The sequence below is a fragment of the Artemia franciscana genome, chromosome 21, assembly GCF_032884065.1.
Source record: "Artemia franciscana chromosome 21, ASM3288406v1, whole genome shotgun sequence".
NCBI classification, from domain to species: Eukaryota; Metazoa; Arthropoda; class Branchiopoda; order Anostraca; family Artemiidae; genus Artemia; species Artemia franciscana.
The window spans coordinates 19277187-19296658 of NC_088883.1; the positions used below are offsets into that span (position 1 = coordinate 19277187).

General features: G+C 38.7%; 1 protein-coding gene and 1 long non-coding RNA gene across 2 annotated transcripts in view; one reads left to right on the top strand and one right to left on the bottom strand.

Moving 5' to 3' along the window:
- The window catches only part of LOC136040598 (collagen and calcium-binding EGF domain-containing protein 1-like), a 30868-nt gene extending 12349 nt beyond the window's left edge, over positions 1–18519 (top strand). The window contains exons 5-7 of the mRNA XM_065724856.1: positions 7327–7602; positions 15713–15879; positions 18236–18519. Coding sequence (XP_065580928.1) covers positions 7327–7602; positions 15713–15879; positions 18236–18452 — 660 coding nt within the window. The 3' untranslated portion in view covers positions 18453–18519. The remainder of the gene's footprint in view (positions 1–7326; positions 7603–15712; positions 15880–18235) is intronic.
- LOC136040600 (uncharacterized) overlaps positions 1–19472 on the bottom strand; it is a 64868-nt gene that overhangs the window by 41378 nt on the left and 4018 nt on the right. The window contains exon 2 of the long non-coding RNA XR_010620823.1: positions 3404–3529. This is a non-coding gene — a long non-coding RNA (uncharacterized LOC136040600). The remainder of the gene's footprint in view (positions 1–3403; positions 3530–19472) is intronic.

Consider the following 19472-nt stretch of genomic DNA (forward strand, 5'->3'; position numbering starts at 1 on the left):
AGGCCTAGTTGCCCTCCAATTTTTTGCAAACGTTTTCATTGGTAAAAAATATACTTAACTTACGAATTAATTTAGGTAACGAACTTCTATATTGATATGTTTTTATTGCGTGTATGAGGGGGTTCAACCCCCGTCGATACCTCGCACTTTACCCTAAAGCTTAAATGTTGTCCCAGTTCCTTAAGAATGAGCTCTGAATCACAAAGGCCGTAGAATAAATAGTTGAAATTACTAAAAAGACTTTAGCGTAAAGAGTGAGGTATAACGAGGAGGTAAGCCCCTCATATGCGTAATAATTTTTGTTCGGTTTAAGTTTTAATGCTGCTCCTTATTTTCAGTAGAAAAAACTTTTCATATTTATTTTTTCATTGTTTTTTTTCAAATAATGATAGAAAATCCTGCACCCCCTTCATTGAAATTCTCTTCCCCCATAACAAGTTTCTCCGTGGAAATATCCTTCCACGTACTCCCCCCAAATCTCCCCCCTAAACAAAAAAATCCCCCTGAAAACGTCTGTACACCTCTCAGTAACCATTACTACAATAATAATAATAATTTATTCCAGAAAAAGCCCGTGGGCCATAGGAAATTTACATAACAAACAACAAATTAACTAAACTAAATTAATACTATTTAAAGAAAACGCTCCCGATGAGCCGCTGCAATCCTTACAAATCTTGCTATCCTTTTAATACTCAGGAAATTTGTCTCTCTCATTCTATCTACCATCCATATCTCATTCAATTTTTCTTTACCATACATCTCTCGCCTCCAGATTCTACCTCCTCCCCTTTTCTCCCTTGATACTTTCTTTTCTCCCCAATCAAAAATCCATTTCCCCTCCAATCCAAATAAGCCTTCAAATCCTCTCTACTTAACCCAGCCTTCCAAAATACCTCCTCCCCCCAACTACCCTTTATCTGTCTATACAATTTTAGCGACCCTGAACGATCCAGACTTGCCCACCATATCTGTATTTCTTGGTTCTTCAACCTCTCTTCAACCTCCCTTATTACTATTTCCTCCATACCCATAATCGCTTTTCCTTCATTCTACCATTCCCCTAATCCACACTTATCTAAGATATCCTTAACCTCCGCCAGCCACCCTGTTTTACTATTTTGTCTCAACGCCTCTAAGTATGCTGCCTTTGCTACCGGAAATCTCTGCATACCCAGTATCCTAACCCAATATCTCACCATGGTCACTAGCCTCATAGATCGCAGCGATACTAGCCCTAAATCCCCCTGGATTACCAAATTACTAAACGAATCCCCTAGTCCCAACATCCTCTTATAATATCTCATCATAACCACCTCAAGTTTCGGACCTTTTCGATAGCCCCAGATCTCTGCTCCATAATGCATCGCCGGTACTATCTTACTTGTCCAAATCCTCTTATGACTCTAATAAATTTCACCCGTCTAAGACTACTCCTCGCTATTTCACCGCTAATATACCTCCCCCTTGCATTCGCTAGATCCAGATGCCCACTGAATTTCCCATTACTAGTAAACTTTACCCCAAGATAAACAAATTCATTATTCACTGGTATATTTTCACCTTTAAAGAAAAAATTCACATCTTCACTTTCCATGGCTTTACGACCAAATACCATCACCACTGACTTCGATGTGTTCAGGATTAGCTTCTTCTCTTCCAAATAAACCTCCGAAATCTCTAATAATCGTTGCAGTTTCTCCTTTGTTTCAGCCAGTAATACGATGTCGTCAGCAAATAGTAGTGAGCACAGTTTAAGAAAATCTATCGATATCATCGTTGCATTGCTCTTAACGAAAAATTCATTGGCATCATTTAAATAAAGGCTAAAGAATTTCGGCGACAGCACACATCCCTGCTTTAGTCCCGATAAAGATTGCACTGGAGTTGAGCACTTTCCCGCCACTCTCACTACTAACTTCACGTACTTATACATTTCGCACACCAACAATACAAAATGGTGAGGTAGTCCTAAAGATAACAGGTTTAACAATAACAGGTTCCTATCCACATTATCATATGCTCCTTTTAGGTCTAAAAAAGCTGCAAAGCTCCTTCCCCCTTTTCCTTTCCTATACTTCTCTAACAAAATTCTCAAAGTAAAAATATGATTACTGCACTATGGTTTTTTCTAAACCTACCTGAAAAGGGGATAACAGTTCCTTTACATCCAACCACTTCCCTAATCTTGATTCTATAACCTTGCAGAAAATCTTACTCATCACATTTCCTAAATTAATTATTCTATAATTACTATGATCCTGCCTGTTACCTTTTTTAAAAATTGGTATACTGACACATTCCACTGATCAGGCCATTTCCTTTTTTCAGTCACAAAACTGAAAACTGCTGCTAAAACTGGTACTAGAACTGTTTTCCCTATTTTCCAAATCTTTGCTGGTATTCCATCCACCCCCAGCGCCGAAGATCCCTTCATTCCTTTTAGGCTTGCCCAAACTTCCTCTATCTTGATCGGTTCTAATAGACTATAATCCTCTTGTCTTAAGGGGAAACCATTCTGCTCTCGTAGCTCCTCTGCTAACCTCCCTATACCGTCTCCATATTGCTCCCTTTTGCTAGTATCCTGCTCCAGGTATGTTTTCCACGACTCAGCTGGAGGTATGTGTTTGTCGTTGGCCTTGGATTCCCACCTTACTTCACTCCAAAGCTGTTTTGGGTCTTTTGACAAGTATTCCTCGCTGATCTTTATAGCCCTAATCTCTTCTACTTGTTTTTTCTCTTTTTTATTAGCCTCTTGTAGAGGCTAATAAAACTTCTCTTCCTGAGAAGTTGAACAAGGTTTACTTTCAGGTTTCTCCGACAATCCTCATCAAAGAATTCGTTTGTATTTATCACCATCTCCTTCTTATTTGATATTCCACTGCATTTCTGATATACTTCCTCTGATATTTCTTCCACGGCTTCTTCAAAATTCCCTTCTCCCAGTATATATATGCATTCCTCCGCCATTTTCTGCATCTGTTCAATTTCCAACAATTTTTTCAAACGGTGTTCCTCCATACAATCTACCCGAATCTGCTGCTTCATTACCTTCCTACCCTTATCTTCCATCTTTCCCTCATTCCTCCAACTATATCTCATAACCTCCATCTCATCCATCCATTTCTTCGCCTGTCCTGCCTTCATGACTACCTCTATTGGCTGATGGTCTGATCCTACAACATCCATAACAAAAAAATCCAAACAATTTTCCCATAACCTCCTATCAACCATAACATAATCAATCACGCTAGGCTTCCCCGAACCAAAGCACGTAAAATCTCTCCTTTCATGATCTTTTCCCACCCTTCCATTCAAAATTTTCAACCGACCCTCACTACAAAAATTTATCAACTTATGGCCCACCTATTTTTCCTCCTAGTTTCATCTTTGCTTTTCCTACCTTTCGGGCATCCATTTCTTCCATACCATTCAACCATACTCTCCATTTCTGATAAACAAGGGTTGCCAAGATCCACCTGTGTGTCTTCAACCTCCGCACTCGTACCCGTGTAGGCGTTGAAATCACCTAATAATACAAAAAAATGGTCACTAAACAGCTCAACATAATTAACATACTCCTCAATTAATATGTCCCATGTATATTCATTCATACAAGAACTATTTTCAGGGGGTATATATACACAGCCTATAACATACCTCATATCCGACATGGACATTTGTAACCACACTATATTTTCTGACGCACTTAATAGCCTATGAATGCTATCAAATATATCATCCGGATCAATATCGCTATATTGATTATATGTAAACACAGGTCAAAGTTTGTAACTTGCAGCCGCTCCCACGGGGACTGCGGGAAATAAGTCGTCCCTAAAGACATAGTTATTAGGTTTTTCGACTATGGTGAATAAAATGGCTATCTCAGAATTTGGATCCGGTGACTTTTGGGAAAAAAATGAGCGTGGGAGGGGGCCTAGGTGCCCTCCAATTTTTTGTTCACTTAAAAGGGCACTAGAACGTTTAATTTCCGTTAGAATGAGCCCTCTCGCGATATTCTAGGACCACTCAGTCGATACGATCACTCCTGGGGAAAAAAAAACAAAAAAAACACGCATCCGTGATCTGTCTTCTGGCAAAAAAATGCGAAATTCCACATTTTTGTAGATAGGAGCTTGAAACTTCTACAATATGGTTCTCTGATACGCTGAATCTGATGGTGTGATTTCCGTTAAGATTGTATGACTTTTAGGGGGTGTTTTCCCCTATTTTCTAAAATGAGGCATCGTGATGGGTATAACTGATCTTGATGAAACTTATATATTTAAAATCAGCATCAAAATGCGGTTCTTCTGATGTAACTATTGGTATCAAAATTCCATTTTTTAGAGTTTCGGTTACTATTGAGCCGGGTCGCTCCTTACTACAGTTCGTTACCACGAACTGTTTGATAAGAAATCAAATTTTTGTAAGAGCAACTGCTGAGACACAGCGGCCTTTTAATTGGAATACGAAATTTTTTTAAATAACCATAAAGCTTTAGCGTTACGTGGGAGGATCTGAGGAGGGGACAGCCCCCTCATTTACGGGATAATTTGGCTTTGTCTTAAGTGTTAATGTTACTCCTTACTTTCAGTTTAAAAAACCTGTTTTTGGAATTAATAATATGAGGGGCTAAACAATTTTGATAGTAAAAGAAGAATTAAAAAGAAATGATTAATAACTTCATCAGTACCACAATAAATTATGTGCTTGAATAAGGTGTACCCAGCCCAATACCAAAATACTATCCATAAGCCAAAATAATATTCTTAAAATAGCTTAGGATAAACCATGTCGTGATAAAAAGCGTAAATGTCGAACATTTGTAAAGGTGATAGAGCACCTCTATCTAAGAAAAGCTAACGGTAGGCTGTAACATTAATGAGCGATAAAACAAAACAAAACTAGACCTACGTTGCCTGAGCAACGTGAAGTGTTGCGGCAGCCTTTCTCCGGCTTCGCCGAATAAAGTGTTGTAAGAGAAACACTTTTTTCTTTTTTCTTTGCTATCGGTTAAACGCTGAAGTTGTCAGCCTATCGAAGCTTTTAAAACGTTATGTTCAAAGAAGAACGCGATCAGTAATTACATGATCAAAGGCCATTCCTCAGCGTTGAAAAAACAACAATAACAAAAGAATATTGAAAGAAGGGACTAAATTCACTTTGCAGCCAGTTGAACTTTATCCTTTTCAATCGTAGACGTCGTGACGGATGAAACTTGGAACAATATCTTATATAATCTAGTTGGTATTATTATGCTATTCGTAACTTTCCAGGATTAAAATACCATAGGTGACACTAATTATTACGAAATTACCTCATTGTTTTACGTTATCGTTTGTACCCGTTGCGTAAACACTTAATTCTAGGTTACAGTGAGTATGGGTAGGCTACAACAACTAGCAAAAGTTACAAACCCCTCTTCACTGAAGATGATTGTAGCCTAAAAGATGATTATTACTTACAAGTCCCCTGCATGTCTTACCACTGGAACCAAATTGGTCTTACCATCAAATACACCGGAAACAAATAATAGGTACACCAACTAGCCAAAGTTGCATACCCCTTACTGCAGAAGATGATAATGGTCTAACAGCCGACTGATGCTTACAAGTCCTCTACTTGTCTCACAATTGGAATCGGCCTATTTTTGGTTTCAGTGTGTATCCTACTATTGAAGTTGTCAACCCCTTGAAACTTTTAAACTAGTATATCTCATGGAGGAATTTTTGTACCAAAAAATGGAAAAAATGGACATATACTTTGATCAGCTCATCAAGAGCTATCGATTGCCGTCGAAAAAAATTCTATCTATCTTAGTTCAAAAGTTGATTTTTTTGCCGTAGGCCAACTTTTGAACGTCACCACTTAGAAAGCAGCAAAGGATAAGCTCCAATTTCTTTAGCAATGACAGAACTTTTAAAGTACAAGAGGTACATCTGATAACATTTCTCTACCTCAATCCCAAGTCCGAAAAAACAAATAATAAACCCAGCCGAAATCATGGCAGCACTTTCGGACCCGTGGGAAAATGCCGCTTTTTTGCTTCTGTAAATTTTCTATTTATCACTCAAAGAAGATATATTGACTGTGGGGACGGGTTACTGCCGCATATATTTATCACTTATATATTTTAGTCCATCTTCAATTTGAAAGTGGTGCCTGCCTGCTTGCCTGCTAGAACGGAGCTTTCCACTCGAAAGCTGAAACATGCTTTGATGAAACGAAAGCTTGGCTGTACAACTTCAGATACTCCTCTCTGACATAGGCTATATAACTCGACTTCACTTCACACACCATAGGCTCTGGTTCGTGGACAAGCAAAAACCATCCTTTTTGGCCCCAGGCAAGAGTTCTATGGAGCTTTCCAAAATGTAATGTCATATTCATCAATTCGGCCTGAGGAACACAAAAAACACAAAAAAAAAAAAAAAACGGGACAAAACCAAAGTGTTTCTCTCGCAGCACAATAACAAATTCGTCTTATTTTGTGCTTTAGCATAGGAAGTGATCGTAGAACTGCGGATTAATTTTTTAAAAATAAATAGTGGTGAAAATTTAAAATAAGGTACACAGGTTGTAACAATCGTATCATGGTATAAGTGGTCATAATTACTTTATTTTTTGCATAAGTGTTAGAGTGTAGAGTATAGACGTTTCTGATATGGGGCCAATTAAATTACATGCCATGAGCTTTTATTATTTCATTAGTCAATGAATATCTTATCTTTCTTCGTGGTTGTGAGCTTTTAATTGTGAATGTACAAAGTTAATAGGTAGTCAAGGGATTAAGAAAAAAAAGAACTTAGAATCTTGCTGTAATACAGCTGGTATTTTCTCAAGAATTTTCGGAAGTTCCTTGTGACTGCTAAAATACGTTCGCGTACTGCTTGGCTAAAGAATTTTTGTTACATTTATTAGATTATAAGCTGCACAAAGAAAGCTATTTGTATATTTCAGTGATCTTTTCCTTGACTTTGTAAGTTCATGTCGGTAAGAATATCAGCCTATCTCCCTGAACAATTCTTTTCCGAAAGAAAAAAGTCTCATCTTTAATGGGCAAGTTTTTTAACCGAATAACTACTGCTCAATCAGCCCAAGTTACAAATAACGTTTTTTGCGACAAAATTAGCCTAAGACCTAAAAGGAAGAAAATAAAAGTTCAGTTTGGTTGCTGTGGGATAGGGGAAATTTCGGCTGCCCAATCTTTTGCCAGCCCTCGCTTCCAGTGATCATGGATCTGCAATATTGTTTTTAATTAATTTTGATTAATTTGCACAAAAAACACATTAAATAATATTCTATATTCTTGTATTATAGATCCAAGCGTTGACTACTGCGATACGTCTTTACAGTTTTGCTGCTGGTCCACCTGGTCCTGAAGGCCCTCCTGGACCAGAAGGCCCATTAGGTCCCAGAGGTTTTCCTGGCAAAGATGGTCCCGCTGGACCTCAGGGCCCACCAGGACCATCTGTTAACTTCACACACCTACAGCCAAAAGAAAAACTTTCGAATGAGGACTTCCCGATGGATAGCTATACCGTTGTTGAGTATGGAAAGAAAAGCAAATTTTGCAAATGCAAGAGAGGGCCAATTGTAAGTTGCTTCCCGATTCTTTTCACTTTCGAAAAAGCGATCTAACCAATTTTTGGGGGAGTTGGGTCAATAGAACATCTAAAATTTCTATGTAAGAGCGGACACTAGGGTACTAAGATCTGATATTTCTTCTTTAGAACAACGGTAAGAGACTTCATGTCAGTTTTATTGGAAGCAAAAGCCAAGAGTCAATAACTTTTTTCGAAAAAGCGAACTAACCAATTTTTGGGGAATTGGGTCAATAGAACATCTAAAATTTCTATGTAAGAGCGGACACTAGGGTACTAAGATCTGATATTTCTTCTTTAGAATAACGGTAAGAGACTTCATGTCAGTTTTATTGGAAGCAAAGGCCAAGAGTCAATAACTTTTTTCGAAAAAGCGAACTAACCAATTTTTTGGGGAATTGGGTCAATAGAACATCTAAAATTTCTATGTAAGAGCGGACACTAGGGTACTAAGATCTGATATTTCTTCTTTAGAATAACGGCAAGAGACTTCATGTCAGTTTTATTGGAAGCAAAGGCCAAGAGTCGATAACTTTCATGGAGGAAGAAGATGACTGCAAAAATTCTAGGTAAAACTGAAGGACCTAGTTTTACACATTCTGGGGTCACTAGGCTTATCAAAATTTGAATAGCTGGTAGTAATGAATCAAACAGTTGATGTTAACAAGCTGTGAAGAACGAGAGACCCTTGTTGATAGTAACTAAAAAGCAAAAGAATCTAGAAAAGAAAAAAGAAAAAGAATCTAGAAAAGAATAATATACTGCAATATTAATCAAATAAATCTGCTTTTCAAGGTGATTCTATATTATAAGAATTCATTAAGTTTATAGTTACTTAAAGGTTAGTATCACAACAATTTCTTCGTGATTTTTTTTTTTTGGGGGGGGGGGACATAAAAATTCCCGTAAAGGTAAGCGTTTTTGATGAAAAAGATAATATTATATTCAGCGTATCTTATGATTTTAAAACAGAAATTTCAAGCCCTTATCTACAAAAATAGAGGATTTCGTATTTTATCCGAGGAGAATGGTAATGGAGGAAAAACTATTTGTCTCTTTTTGTTTTGTGTTTTCCAAGGCACGACCATATTGAACCATTGAATTACAGTTTATTGGAAAACAACTGCTTCAAACATAAATTAAAAATCCTACTGCCAATTTTAAGCAGCAAAAGAAACCAAGTGGCGATTTCTGCTATTTTATGGTACAAGAATGATGGCCGAAAGAGGGCCAAATTGTGAGAAATTATTAACAATTATGAGATAGCTAATGAATTTAGAGCTGCATTACCTTGAATTGAATTTAGAGCTGCATTACTGCATTACGGTTTGTTATAGACAATAATTTTGTTGGCTTCATTTGACTGAGTTGATTCATTTGAGACTTCATTGACCGTGGGGTGTAGCTGTATCCTAACTATTAGGAGTAGATTTTTTGGGATTTTGATTGATTTTCGATTTTGATTTGATTTCGATTTTGATTTTTTGGATTGGATTTTTTGGATTTTTCAAAATTAAAAAGTTTGGAAGAATAGGAAGATAAGTCTGCAAACCAAGATTAGAATATTGGAAGCTACAGTGATGACAGTTGTCAAATATAGCTTGGAAGCACAGGTGCTTTGAAAAGCGGATGAAACTTTTCTAGATGTTTTCCAGAGAGATTGCCTACGGATTGTTCCAAACCATTATCCAAAACCAATGTTTTCAGTGCATTGTATGCTTGTGCACCATCTTTTAGAGCAGAGGTCAAGGGGTCTTGTTTGGATATGGGTAGTAATGAAGCAATAATTACCTTTTTCGCTTAATACAGAGAGGGCTGCAGCAGGAGGTTTAACCTAGTAAAGTAGGTGTAACCCATAGCAGCCGATATTTCAAAAACTGATTTTACATGAAACTGTCTGGTGGCAAATATTTCACATATAATACTATTTGAACAATTGAAATTTTCTGTTAGATCTATTGAACAATAATTTATAATTAGAAGAAGTTTTAAAAATTTAGAAAAAGAGTCTGGACCTTCCCCCCAAATGAAACCAATCCAAATGAAACAATAAGAACACCATTGATGTTGCCACCAAAAACTGTCAATTGCTCCTCACAGCTCCCCTTGCATTGAGCATCAGGGAAGACCACATTTTAGAAAAAGTAGCTTTTATGTGTCTTATTTGTTTCCTGGTGGTAGCCATATAGAAACAGCAGACCTAGAGCATCGGATACAGGCTCGTTCGAGCTAAAATTAAAATACTTAGTACCCCTTTTGTGTGGCATAACAGACTGTATCACATCAAAGCGCCTTTTTTTTTATTTTTTTGCTGTAACATTAATCCTGGTCCCAAAATTTATGTATAGAAACGATGTATGGTTATAGCCATGGAAGTATCCAGAATTTTGTTTGGGTGAGAGGAATTTTTTCGGGGGAGGAAGTTATAAAAATAACTAAACACGCATCAAAATTTTTATATGTATTTTGTTATGTTTTTTACGAGCTGGAAAAAAATTGTGGGGGGGGGGGAAGGCGTCAAACCTGGTAACCCTCCCTGGGTATGATCTTGGTTATAGTTATGAATGGCTATAGTTATAAATAATCTTTGATTAGTGCCATAATAGTGGTAATGGGTCACAACAGGAATATGTCGCGTGATAATGCTGGGCTGCAATACGGTAAATTTGACACTTCATATTTCTGGATTTCCTGGCGTAAAGTAAGAAGTTATTTTGACTTAATTGGATATTTTACTGTTTTGTCAAGATAACTGGTCGAAGAACCAATCAGGCCACAAGCATAACCGAAAATCGTAGCGTATACCCCTTTGTGAGTACCGAGTAGAAATATATTGCCTTCTACTTTTAAATACAAAATTACAAGTCTCCCCCCCCCTCACAATCAAATAAAAAAGTTTTCCTGGGAGTTACAACTTCGTCCACATTCTGTGATAAAAATGAAGGCATGGTTACCAAATTATGGTATAAATTTGTTATCTTCTAATAAAACCTACTTTCTGTGTGCAATTTTCACAGTGACGAACACTTGCTTGCCTTTAGGCTGATGACATAAAAGGGGGAACAGCCATATACTTTCGTCAATTTTAGTGACCATTATTTGTATCTCTACCATTTTCCAATTTTTTAGTGCAAAAAAAAGATTGACCTTTTTTAAACAACATTTTTTTTATGATAAGTGAGTTCAGTAATTTTTTTAAAACCAACTGAAATTAGCGTATCGTGGCACAACTTGGACTCTTTTTTAGTAGAAGAATATCTCACGACCTGAAGGCTATATATAAAAATAGCTTATTAAGGCTATTTTGAGCCGTTTACCTTGAAAAGTATAAGATGTATAATTTATTATGTATATTTTTGTTTCTTATGTAAGCTATTTTTAAGCCTTCTTATGTTTAAGTCTTATGCTTAAGCCTTCTTATGTATTTCTTATGTGTTTTTTAGAAAACACATAATGTATTTATGTGTTTCTTATTTGTTTTTAAGATTTAAGTATCAAAGCACTTAATTGACTATTAACTTAGCACATTCACGAAAATATTTCCTAAACTAAGGCCTAGTACACAAAAAAATGGCAAGATACTACTTTGCCATCATGAACTAATCTTTTTTTTGTATAAGTCAGTTTAACTAAATCTGTATGAAACGGACTGAAAACTTTTTCCATGCTCAAGACCCAAGGATATGGTAACTTCAAATTGGCAAAAAAGAATCACCAATACCTTCGTGTAATAGTATTGGCAAAAAAAAAAATCACCAATACCTTCGTGCATTTGGTGTTTCTTCACGTAAAAGTATTGGCAAAAAAGAATCACCAATACCTTCGTGCATTTGGTGTTTCTTCACGTTTTTTCAAGCTTCACAATTGTTGATTTTCAGGCACTTATTAGTGCCTGATTTCAGACCAGGCACTTATTATTGCGCTAACTTTGCAAAATAAGCTAATTACACTAATTTTGTCTTATTATTACACTAGAAAGACAAGAAATGCCAAGATAGCACTGGTGTTTTTTTTTGTCATGTTTCCTATCTTGTTGATTACTCTTATTCTTTGATTGAAGGCCAAAAGAAAAGAAAGAACATCCTGGAGGTTTGTTTCATCAGATGATTGATCTTTAAACTAATTACACTAATTTTGTTTTATTATTACACTAGAAAGACAAGAAACGCCAAGCGCTAGATGGCGTTGGTGAATGGAGTTCGTCCAGAATGAGGCAGACTCTGTCTGCTGACCACGTGCCTCTGGATATGGGGTTTCTCCCCTAACTAAACACTCCGATCAGGACGGCCGCAACCTCATGTGGCGGGTAGAGCCCACCCCGGGAATCTCAGTACCTAGGTTCAACCTAGCTCTAATCAGATTCCAGGCCTAGGGTCGGTTGGGCTAGCGACCCTCCACCCGAAAATTAAGTGCTACGAAAAGTGACAGTATAGCCTCGGACCCGGATTCCCTTTTAAGATCTCGACCATCGCGCGTCAATGGACATGCTGACGACGTCAGAAAGACTGACAGACTAAACCTTATGGACCGAAGGGGGCTACGAATAGCCACCTGGAATGTCTTGACTTTGAATGAACCTGCGTCAAAGAACCTACTCTCTGAAGAACTTCGCAAGAATAAAGTGTCAATTGCAGGTCTTGCAGAAACACGTCTTACCGGAAGCGGAGAAGAGCGAATAGGTAACAGTGACTCATTGCTCTGGTCTGGAGGAAGCTCGAGAAGGAATGGTGTTGGCCTTGCACTAAATAGCCTTACAAGAAAGGCCTTACTTTTACACGAAGCTGTATGGGACAGATTAATGAAGGCCCGCTTTGGACACAAACATGGCAAGATGACTGTCATCATATGCTATGCCCCGACCAACGATTCTGATGATGCAACTAAGGAGGATTTCTACTCTGCTTTGTCCAGATGCCTTGCAACAGTTCCCCCCATGATATAACTGTTCTCCTTGGCGACTTTAATGCGACAGTGCGCGATGATATGGGTTTATGGCGTGGCACAGTTGGTCCTGTATCCCCCGACCCACTTAACGACAATGGGCTTCGCTTACTTGAACTGTGTCGATCTCACGACCTCTACATTGCAAACACCTACTTCCGACGCAAAACTATTCATCAGTACACGTGGTATAGTAATTACGGTCGTACAAAGAAGATGATTGACTACGTCTTTATTTCCAAACGCTGTAGATCATTGGTGAAGAACTGCAGAACTCACAGATCAGCAGAGCTTGGAAACGCAGACCATAGGCTTGTGTGCGCCGATCTTCGGCTTCGCCTCCATGCACAACGATCGAAAAGAAAACCCGTCGCTGCAGATATTGGGAAACTAAAGGAACCAGATACTCGCCAGAAGTACAGTATCGAGATATCGAATCGCTTCGAGGCCCTTGGCTCACTTAATAGCAGCGAAGATCTCTGGAAGCATTTTAAATTGCAGACCAGTGAAGCAGCACAACTAGTGCTTGGCAAGAGGAGTTATCCAAAGAAATCGTGGCTAACTAATGAAACACTGCAAGTCATAGAGCAAAGACGGAAGGCAAGACTTCTTGGGGATATGACCACATATCGGAGGCTCAATGGAGTGCGGAACAGACTCATTCACCGGGATAGAACCCAGTTTGTTGCAAGGAAAGCCGATGAAATTGAGCTAGCTACAAAAAAGAAAGACATGGGCAGCCTATTCAAGCATCTCCGAGACCTCACTGAAAATAAAACTCCCACCTTGGGTCCCGTCCTGTCCAGGGATGGTGCACTTCTCTCTGACGAAGGTTCTTGTCTTGAGCGGTGGAAGGACCACTTCTGTTCGCTCCTCAATAATACTGGTCCGCCTGCGCCTCCTAATGATAGTCCCAGCCAACCTTGCAGTCAAATACCTGGAAAAAATGTTCCTCCACATGAGCCTTTCAGCCCCTCAGAAATTGGACATGCAGTAAAAAGACTCAAGAATAATAAAGCTGCGGGTATCTGTGGCTTAAACTCAGAGCTGCTAAAATATGGAGGTCCTGCAATGCTCCTGTTTCTACACACCCTGTTCTCTACAATCTGGCAAACAGAGATAATTCCTGAGGATTGGCGGAAGGGTGTCATCATCCCCTTATGGAAGAGAAAAGGCTCGAGAAGTGACTGCTCCAACTACCGGGGAATAACCCTACTGTCAGTCCCTGGCAAACTGTTTTCAATGGTCCTGCTGGATCGATGTCGGAGCATCATTCGAAAAATCCGGCGACCGGAGCAAGCTGGTTTTATGTCGGATCGTTCAACCATCGAGCAGATTTTCACGAAGCGACAAATAGTAGAGAAGACCACAGAGTTCCGACAGAAAGCATTTATTGCCTTCGTTGACTTCCGTGCTGCATTTGACTCAGTCGATCGAAAAGCTCTTTGGCGGATCCTAGAGTTGACTGGCCTACCCGAGAAATATTGCAGACTTCTCAAGGCGCTGCACCATGGGACGGAGAGCTGTGTACAAGTAAATGGTCGGTGCAGCCCGTTCTTTCAAATCACGACAGGGGTGCGCCAAGGATGTGCAGTGGCCCCAGAGCTCTTCAATGTCATCATAGATTACGTTATGACAAAAGCCACTTCACGTCTCAGCTTTGGGCTCAAATTCGGAGATCATACCATCACAGATGTCGATTCTGCCGATGACTTGGCCATTCTGGCGGACTCCATGGAGCAGCTGCTGGAAGCGCTCCGAATTCTACGAGAAGAGGCTGCCAAAGTAGGACTGCATATAAACTGGAACAAAACTAAAATTATGGCCATAGACCCGTCTTCTCCTGCTGTTAACTCTCCAGCTAGCCTGGACAGCACCACTAGCATCGAGATTGTCAAATACTTCACCTACCTGGGCTCCGTAATTTCTTCAAATGGCTCACTTCTCCCCGAGCTGCAGGCAAGATTATCTAAAGCGTCTTCTGTCATGGGTAGACTGAACCGTCACCTCCGGCGAAAACCAAATATCAGTCGCACAACGAAACTGCGGATCTTCAACGCTCTAGTCGGTTCTGTGATGCTTTACGGAGCTGAGACGTGGCAAGCATCAGCTGCAACCCTCAAGAAAATAGACGTATTTCATGCAAAGAGCCTGAGGAGGATTGAGGGCCTACAATGGTCTGACTTCGTCAGCAATGAAAAGCTTCTGCAGCTCACAAAGCAGTCTTGGTTTTCGTCTCAAGCAGCCGAGCGAACCTTACGATGGTTCGGGCATCTGCTTCGAATGCCACCACATCTACCCGCAAAGATGATCTATGACTTCGACCCTATCAAAGTTGGTTGGAAGCGACCTCGAGGCCGACCGAAAAAACGTTGGTCCGACAGCCTGTCCGAGTTCTTAGCGATGGCAAACATCAGACAGGGCGAAGAGCAAATACTCGCCATGGACCGAAGTGGGTGGAGGAGGCAGACGTCACTCTCTACGCCGAGCAGTGCCCGGCAGGAGACTTAAGTCAAGTAAGTCAAGTCTAGATGGCGTTGGTGATTTTTTGTCATGTTTCCACTTTTGTCGATTATTTTTATTCTTTGACTGGAGGCCAAAAGAAAAGAAGGAAACATCCTGGAGGTTTGTTTCATCAGATGATTGATCTTTAAGCTAATTACACTAATTTTGTATTATTATTACACTAGAAAGACAAGAAATGCCGAGCGCTAGATTGCACTGGTGTTTTTTTTCATGTTTCCTATCTTGTTGATTACTCTTATTCTTTGACTGGAGGCCAAAAGAAAAGAAATAACATCCTGGAGGTTTTTTTCGTCAGATGATTGATCTTTAAACTAATTACACTAATTTTGTCTTATTATTACCCTAAAAAGACAAGAAACGCCAAGCGCTAGATGGGATTGGTGATTTTTTTTTGTCATGTATCCACTCTTGTCGATTACTCTTATTCTTTGACTGGAGGCCAAAATAAAAGAAAAACATCCTGGAGGTTTGTTTCGTCAGATGATTGATGTTTTGAAACCAAAACCAATAGAGAAACTTCATATTGAGCTGTTATTTATCTGATGATTTCGGTTCGTTTAGTCTCTGAACTGTTAACTTTTTAGGGTTGATATGGTGCAGTGGATTTGAACTAACTAAATATTGATTTACATTAGGGCTTTGTTGGTCCACCCGGAAGTGATGGTCCAAGAGGCATGAGAGGAGAATCTGGTCCCAAAGGAGAGAAAGGAGATGCTGGATCGTTTGATTTTCTTCTTCTTCTTCTTGCTGATGTTCGACATGATTTAGAAGTGTTGCGTGAAAAAGTGTTCCCAGATGAAAAGTGAGTTTTGATTTTATAATGCTTTCAGCTTACAAGCAAGTGGCTTTAAAAGGATTCCATAGCTGTTCTAAAACTTTCCAACCAATGACAGTAAGGTACCTTTTAGTATGAAGCCTATTTGCACTATGGAAAACAATGATCGGTCGACCATTTTTTATTGGTACAAAATAGAAAGATTAAAGTTTTAAAAGCGTATTCTTATCCTGGTAAATCGTCAACGAATAATGTATATCAAATATTAAATATTCTTCCACTGGATCTTTTTCCTTCTTTCCATTCTGTTCTTCTGCTTATTATAGATTAATTTGTTCTTTGTTTTTGTGTTTTTGTTCTTTGATTTTATTATAATTTTTTCTCTTCTATTTTTGTTCTTTTTTGTTAGTAGCACACCTTCGCAAGCGACGCTTTTGGTGTACTACCGATTGATTTTGTCGTTCTTACTTCTTTTGGATGATAAATTAATGCTACTACTATATGATGAAACATTTTCAACGTCTTTTCCTGATTATTTTTGATCGCGTAATATGGATTTTTTCTGGAGTTGACCCTTGGCAGTTCTGAAGTTCGTCAGCTATTAATAAAATCTGAAAGGTCCCGTTTTTCACTACGGCATAGCATTATACATAATTGCAATAAATTTCTTAGTCTTGTAGATTTGAATAAATCCTTGGTTAATAATAAAATTAGTTTAAAGAATCACTTCATTAGTAGTTTTTAGTTTAACTTGTATTCTGGGGTGGAGGCTCTCATTTTATTTATTTTCTATTTGGTTATTTCGACTTTATCGGGTGTTTTGTTATTGTTACCATGCGGAGTGTTGAAGCGCCATCTTTTTATTCAGGAATTTCGAGATAGTTTTATCTTTTTTTATTGTTGAGTGCATAACCCATACACGAGTTAACCTCACTTACCTTAGACCTTAGATCCTCCTGTGCATCCAGAGGCACCCAGGGCGTCCTAGAAGAGTCTCCAGTCGTTTCTGAAACTTGCGGCTACGACGATGTCTTCCCACTCCGGCTGTGTTGAGGCGTGAAGCTGCCGCAAGTCGTTGTTGTAGGCACGACGGAGTGTATATTTGAGTCTTCCTCTGTGGCGAGTGCCTTCAGGTAACCAGAAAAATGTAGATTTGAGGATTCTGGAATCATCCATGCGCAGCACGTGTCCGAGGTAGCTCCATCTACGCCTTCGTATGGTCTCGACGAGGGACGGTTAACCTGTGAGGTTTCTAATGTGCTCGTTTGTTGTCTTCTGGTTCCAGTGGATGCCAAGAAGTCTACGTAGGCATGTGTTTTCAAAAGACTGAATTCTCTTCTCTTGTTCTTGGCTGAGATGCCATGTTTTAGATGCAGAGAGGAGGACAGGCAGGACGTTGCTGTTGAACAGGCAGAGCTTAAGCCGGAGAGAGAAAGTACTTGACCTCCAAACTTTTTTGAGCCTGTTGAAAGTGCTGCTAGCCATAGCAACCTCACTATGGTTCATTAATTTGATAGTTCTGTGAAACTTTTGTTTTATTGATTATAAAGGTACTTGAACTTAAGCAAAAAGAGCACTCTATAAAGAAGAAAAATATTTCATCCCTGTCAATCCCCGCTGCAAAATATACTGTAATAATTTTCCTCCGCCTGAATAGGAACAATAAATGAAGAGGAGACGGAGACGATTGATATTTTAAATTTGAAAGGAACAATGTTTTCATAATTTTTGAGCAACATTATTTAGATTTTTTTTAATAATGTGGGTTGCCTAGCTAAAATTTTGTGCGAGGAATATTGTGCTAAAGGGCTAATATTTGGGGAAAACTGTGCTTATTTTTGTATTCTGTTGTTAGTCAATGGGGGGAGCGGATAGGCCAAAATTTGTTGGACCATACAAATGAAAAACATCGACTATACTGAACAATGGGACAATTTCATTTATACTAGTCATGGAAAAACAAGGTTGAATATTTATTAATCTAACTTTTACGGTTACAACTCCTACTAGGGTGTTGAGCCGGCTGATGGGGAAATGTGCATGGACAATTTTCTTCTTTTTTTCTATTTAAATCTAGGCTTTTAACTTATTCCTAAGAGATCCTTAAAGATTAAAGCCATTCCTTAAGGCTCATCTTAGTCTGATGGGAGGCTTTTCATTTGAACCTTCCTTGGGAGGGAACCGTCTGTAGGAAATTTCCAAGATGTCTAAGTCAAATTTCTAGGAGAAAAAAGACAACACAATTAAAGAGATGTATATCTCTAACATCAATAATATTATATAGTTTTTATTAAGATATACTACACACCTTGGGAAGTAATAAGAGAAAGATACATGTTACCAGATTTGGAATCTTAAGACTTAACTTTGTTTCTTTTTCTAGGCCACCTAGTTTTGACCTCGAAGAAGCCGTCCGGCGTGAATTCGAGAAGGCGGAAAAGAAATTCTTCAATGAAAACACTGCTGGTGCAAAGCTTTCAGTAAAAGAAGTCGAATACATGATTCAAGACGAAGAAAGTGATACAGAAAATATTATACAAGGAAGAAACACAAGCGAAATTTCTGAATCAGATGATAAAGCCGCTACTAAATCACTATAGTTCAGTTTTGATGAAATTAGTTATAATCCGGTTGACAAATATAACGACTTTTTTGCAGTGTATGTTACATGTCTAGTTTCTCTAAGCATTATATGTTGGAGACACTCATCATTAAAGTTCAGTCAGCCAATCAGTAAATTATTGAAAAAAAATAGATATAAATATACCGAGGGTCATATCTGGGACACGGGAAAAAGCTTCCCCCCTCCGCACTGCACCCTTAAATTTGAAGGAAGTATTGGGGGAAAACGCTTAACATATGTTCATGAGCAATTGTTTCTTGAGAAAACAGTGCAGCTCATCCTGTGTTCCAAACTGAATACTAAAACAAAAAATTCTTGCTTTATTATATTAAAAAAAAACATACTTAACTAATATTGAAGACCCGTTTCCAGTCAAGGCTGTATACAGGGGTGGGGGCTGACCCCCCCTCTCTTGAAATGTTTGTCCGACTCGTAAGAAGGTAGCAAAAATGAACAAACAAATTTTTGATGCGTTTTTAAAAGTTTTTTTGTACGCCCACCCCCTGAAAAATCCTTTTGTACCCGCCACCTCTGGATGAAAGCTTTTGTAAACCTTTCATCTCTCCCACCCCTCGAAAAAAAATCCTGGATACGGGTCTGCTTCCAGTTTAACTAGACCCCAGTCCTTTTCCCTATTTGGCTTGAATTGAATTTATTGAAAAAAGACAAAACAAGAAATACATAAGTGAATACCAGGATCTATGGTAAATTACCCACAAAAAATAACAAATACTTTAACTTAGTTTCCCTTTTAAGGCTTTTTGGTCAGGAAAAAACAGGGAAAAACAAAACTTAAAAAGAATAAAGAAATACATTCATCAAACATTTTAAGGTAATAAACTCACATCACCAAACCAAACAATACCCCCTCCACAACACACAAAAAAAAACAAAGCAAGGGAGTATTACATGTAATGCATTACTGTGCATACTGGGTAACACACCCACACAAATAAGCTGCAGACCCAATCGGGAAACATCAACTCGTCGGAGAACC